The 4,924-nt window shown below is 37.7% G+C and overlaps 1 protein-coding gene across 1 annotated transcript in view; it reads right to left on the reverse strand.

Moving 5' to 3' along the window:
* LOC138006184 (DNA-binding protein RFX7-like) overlaps positions 1-3,685 on the reverse strand; it is a 12,063-nt gene extending 8,378 nt beyond the window's left edge. The window contains exon 1 of the mRNA XM_068852337.1: positions 3,311-3,685. Within this exon, the coding sequence (XP_068708438.1) occupies positions 3,311-3,534 (224 nt within the window). The 5' untranslated portion in view covers positions 3,535-3,685. The remainder of the gene's footprint in view (positions 1-3,310) is intronic.
* Between the last annotated feature and the right edge of the window lie 1,239 nt (positions 3,686-4,924).

Consider the following 4,924-nt stretch of genomic DNA (forward strand, 5'->3'; position numbering starts at 1 on the left):
TACCCGACACACCCAGAGAAAATTCACCCATCCAATTTTGCATAATTTCCTATAACATGCCTAACAGAATATTACTTGAAGAAACTTTGAAAGGTACTTAAACAACAAAAGCTTATTATAAAAAGGACAGGTGACTTTTTGAAGCCTCAAATAAAGTGAATATATGACACCTGGTCCTGTTGCTTTTAAGACAACACAAGAACAATATATATTGTTCATAAATTTGTTTTATCCATGGCCATTTTCTCTATGTAATTTTTATTTTGCCACCAAAGGTATACGTAAGCAAAAAATATGAATGAGATTATTTGGTTTCTTTATAACTGTACATTATAAAGTATGAGAACCAGTAGAGCGAACTGAAAGAGGTAAAAGGCTTGTATCTATCAGGACATAATGGTAAATGACTCTAGCTCACTCACTTATTATTATTCCCTCTGAAATAATGTGATAAACTTGACACTCATTCATATAATGTCGATAACATCATTTTAAAGTGAAATTATACATTCACGACAAAAATGAAACCAATTAAAATAAATTAACAGGCTAAACACACCTGCATTTTTAATCATGTTAAAAGAAGAGTTTGAGCAAAGGGCTCCTCCTATCAAACACTTTTTGATGGAAGTGTGAAGCACGCACACAGTTGAAAATGGTATTTTTACAATAATTATTAAAGTCCATAATACAATAATTTTACTAGAATTTAGCCAGTCTAGCTATAGTCAAAACAAAACAAGCTGTAAAGATAAGTCTCTTTCAAATTTTTAACCATAAAATTAAAAATAGCAAGATCATCTTCATCTGATAAGATATTGGCTGGTAAATTGATAAAGGCACTGCATTTGCATAACATGGGATGCAATGTCTCCATACATCATTAATTTCTGAAAGTTCTGCTTAAGTATTGCTGCAAGATGCTCCTTGCAATGCATGCAAAACCACCCAAGAAGAACAAGACCTAGAGCTTCCCTAACCATCGGTCACTTGACTGTTATGAGCCAAGAACAATATCTATTACATGTATTATTCACCAGCTTGTTGTGGGAGTTGTTCTCCAAAGTTACCCAACCCTGAAACTTTACAAGGAGGTGTAACTTTCAATGAAATACACAAACACTGATTTCGTAATTTTTCGGACGGCAACAGAAACACTATTCTGAAACAGCAAGGAAAGTGCTATTATTATTATTCATATCACCCACCATACTTAAGCATGGTGCAACTCAACAAATTTCACTATTATTAACTGTAAAAAAATTAGAACAACATGCTGTGAGTGATGGTGACCACATCTTCAGTGTTTAGTGTACACTAAAGCTACACAGTTTAACTTGATTCATCCAAGGAATAAACTATTAGTAGTTGAAATAAAATCAACGTCTTGTCCTAATACTTAAGGGGGTGAATAATTTATTAAAAGGGCTAGTTTATAACAATACCCATAGCTTTCCCACGATCCGTATAGAAGATCAAACACAGAAACACATGGCGAAACAAAGCAAGCAGCCATGGTGAATACTTCAAGACGCGCCTTTACACACATTGTCAATTTCCATAAACTCTTGCGTTTTTCTTTTAAATTTACAACACAAAAGGAACAACGTTGTCAGTTTGACAATTCATCAACTACACGTATGTTCTACCCGCGTTCATGAAATTTTCAACTTTCTTTCAAACAAGAAGCAACGAGGGCGTTCTAACAATCACAACTCATTCTAAATGGACAAGATCGAAATTTTTAAACTTTTCCCGCGAAAAACTAACACGTGTGAACCGCAAAAACATCCTTGGCCGACCTCCTAAAAAGGCATCAACCTTCGGCGCGAAGAGTCCCATTTCGCGTGTTTGATTTTACCTTCACAGACAATGAGCAAAAACACCGCCCTCGAGAGATTTAAGGGTGAAAAGGCCTCACGAATCTGCAGTGGAAAAATTGTTGTCTTTATTGCGTGATATTTAATCGAAGGCACCTGACATTAAAAGTCATTTTAATAGCGATCTCAAGTCTTATCTACACGTGTTTTCATTGAATTGATTGCATGGGAAATCTACGATTACGTCGAGGAGTTTGACAGCATGTTTGTTTTTCATTCGATTTAATTTTACATATCACCCTTGGTGATCATTTTAGAAATATATTACGACAGATCACAGAAGATTTTGCAATATTTCTTATTAGGCGATATTACCATGGCAAGGAGTCAAGGATTTGTCTCTAAAACAACCAATACCATACACTGCTGCCCAAAGGAATCAAAACTCTCTAGGGTTTCGCTCCAATTCCCGCTGCGGAGGTCATGGGAAGTCTAAAATTCCCTCAAGCAAAAAATCACAATTTGTTTTAAACATGAGCCTCACAGTTAGCACACAAGAAGGTTAATCAAATGTTTTTGTCACCCGCAAAAGATAAAAGAAATGTTTTAAGTTTCACTCGGCCACTGGCGAATTAACACGCCTCATTAAACAAATGATGGGCAAAATTATAATTAACTTGAGCATACTGAGAGACGAAAACGACATTTCATTCATTCATTCATTTGTTCCACAAAATATCATTGCTGAACTAAAAGATTGCTCAATTTCTGTATTTTAAGGTGCTTGGACGCTTGCAAAATTAAAAATGTTCTAATTTACGTTCGTTATGCATAACTTCAACTTTTTTTTTCGCTGATTAAATTAACGCAAACGTAGCCAGTGTTTACAAAAGGAGAAACAATAGATTATTCCTTGTCATGTACTCCGAGTTGGATGCTGAATTTCAATATGTCAGTAAACAATTTTTTATCCTCAAGCCACGTCTGTGCTCTGCAATCTTTTCTTTTTAAATGGCTAAAAACGTCAAATGATTCTCAACAAAAACTCTGAAAAGGTTCAGACTGAATGATTTTTTTTGGCGTAAGCCACGTGGAGAGCAAAAAAACAAACCCGATAACTTGCCGCATTCTTGAGTCACATCTGCCTAAAATAGAAACACACATGGCTACGATTTGGCGACAATTCCTCGACTAAAACAGCGCAATTGAAATACTCTGATCAATAGATGATGTTTACGGGGAACAATAACATTGCTGAGAAAACTATGCTCAAGGTTGAGTCGAAAAATGGTAGAATTAAAGTCGAATTAAAGATGACTGCAACACGGATGGGCTCACATCAAATTAATATATTAAAAAGAACGGTTACTCTACATCACTAACGTGGTAAGAGTTTAAGCGTCTGCACGCGACCTTCCAGCACGCTGCCATTCGTGAAACGTGCAGCCGTTAATTAAAATCAAGTTAATAAATCAACCATGATGGCACACCTGACAGAAGACTTAAGCGCTTGCTCGAGTCCAGCGTTTGGACCATCAGTTTCCTCTGCCTCGCAATCCACTGAACTAGGAGATGCAGCAGTCTTCAAGGATATCGAGATCGCGGAAGACTGAAGTAGTTCTGAGTGTGTTCCAGAGGTTATGTCAACAGAGCCCGGGGTAGTCGCAATCAAATGCTTCGACCGCTCAATTATAGCTTCACTTGGACTATGCATGGCTGACCCCTCGAAATCTCAGCCTTGAGCCAGGTTCCAGAGCGTTGATGTGGCTCCTGTGTTGGTCTTTGTCTAACGATTGCGTAAATGAACTCTTCATCGTTATAAGTCAGATTATAAGCACATGGAGCAAGTTGAACCTCGCATGCGTGACCGCACGGTGTTAATGAGCTTGACAAAACAAGGTGTCCTCGTCCAATAGGCTGCGAACTGGTTTCAATGGCGCCTTGACAATGTAATGAGTAAGCAGCACACCTACATTTTTTTTCAATACCCATGGAGAAAAGAGAAACTTGTCGAAGGAGGCTTTGTGGGTCACCAGAAAGATTGCGTTTTCTGCAAAATAAGATTTGTTTGACATAAAAACGATTGGCAGAAAACGCACAGGGGACGGTGAATAAATGTCCTAGTCTGGCCGCACCCATACGAAACCTCGTGGGACTGCGTTACCTCAATTAATTAATATCAGAGCGAAAAACAACAGGCCGCCGTATGGACTGCAAACATGCAAGTGTCATGTCAAGATAACAACTCAGTTCCATTAAAAAAAGGGACTGAAAAATATCGGAAATACATTTTGCTAAAGACAAAAAAAAATCCAAATATTGGATTAACTTGTAAGGCAAAGTCAGATTATTCATGCAGTGCACAGGTTTACGTCCCTCGCCCATCTAATATCACGGCAACGAAGTAAAATGAACAATCTCACGAGCTTAGCTCATACGACCACCATTAATACAAAGGACTGTATTTTCAAACTGTGGACTTCTTTAATGGTGAAAAAAAGAAAACCTTACTTCACCGCCGAGTTGTATTCTTTATTCTTGTCTAACAAAGAAATGAATTACCGTTCAATACCCCTTCCCAGAGGACATTTATCGAACACGGAGTGCTATTGTCGAAAATATCGTTAAAACCCTATTTGCCGCATAAGGTTCTTAATTAATTTAAGGAAGGTACCTCGACGCTGTGCAAGAGTGCTGTTCATTATTGACTAGGTAACACCGGGTATGTTACCTTTCAGTTAGTGATCAAGTCAACTGAGGGGGAACTTTCTATTTTACTCGCTTTTTTTTTTAAAGAAATTCTTACGCATTGTACCATTTTTTATCGTTTGTTCATTCCACCATTTGTGGGTCGGGATGCGTTGGGACCATAAAGACGTGCGTTTTATAAGTTTTCGATTACCATTTTCATTTGACCCTCTCATCCGGCTTAGTAAAAGGCTACGGCCTTAACGTTTGCCGCATCTTTACATCCAAGCGAATGAAAAGCTTTGCACCAGTTTGCTACGTTGGGAATAAAGACACCACAAAAAGTCACGAAATCATATAGGTAACTGATCTCTATTGAACAAATTTTGTGCACACGCCAATCGTTTGAAGAAAAC

The sequence above is a fragment of the Montipora foliosa genome, chromosome 6 (assembly GCF_036669935.1).
Source record: "Montipora foliosa isolate CH-2021 chromosome 6, ASM3666993v2, whole genome shotgun sequence".
NCBI lineage: Eukaryota > Metazoa > Cnidaria > Anthozoa > Scleractinia > Acroporidae > Montipora > Montipora foliosa.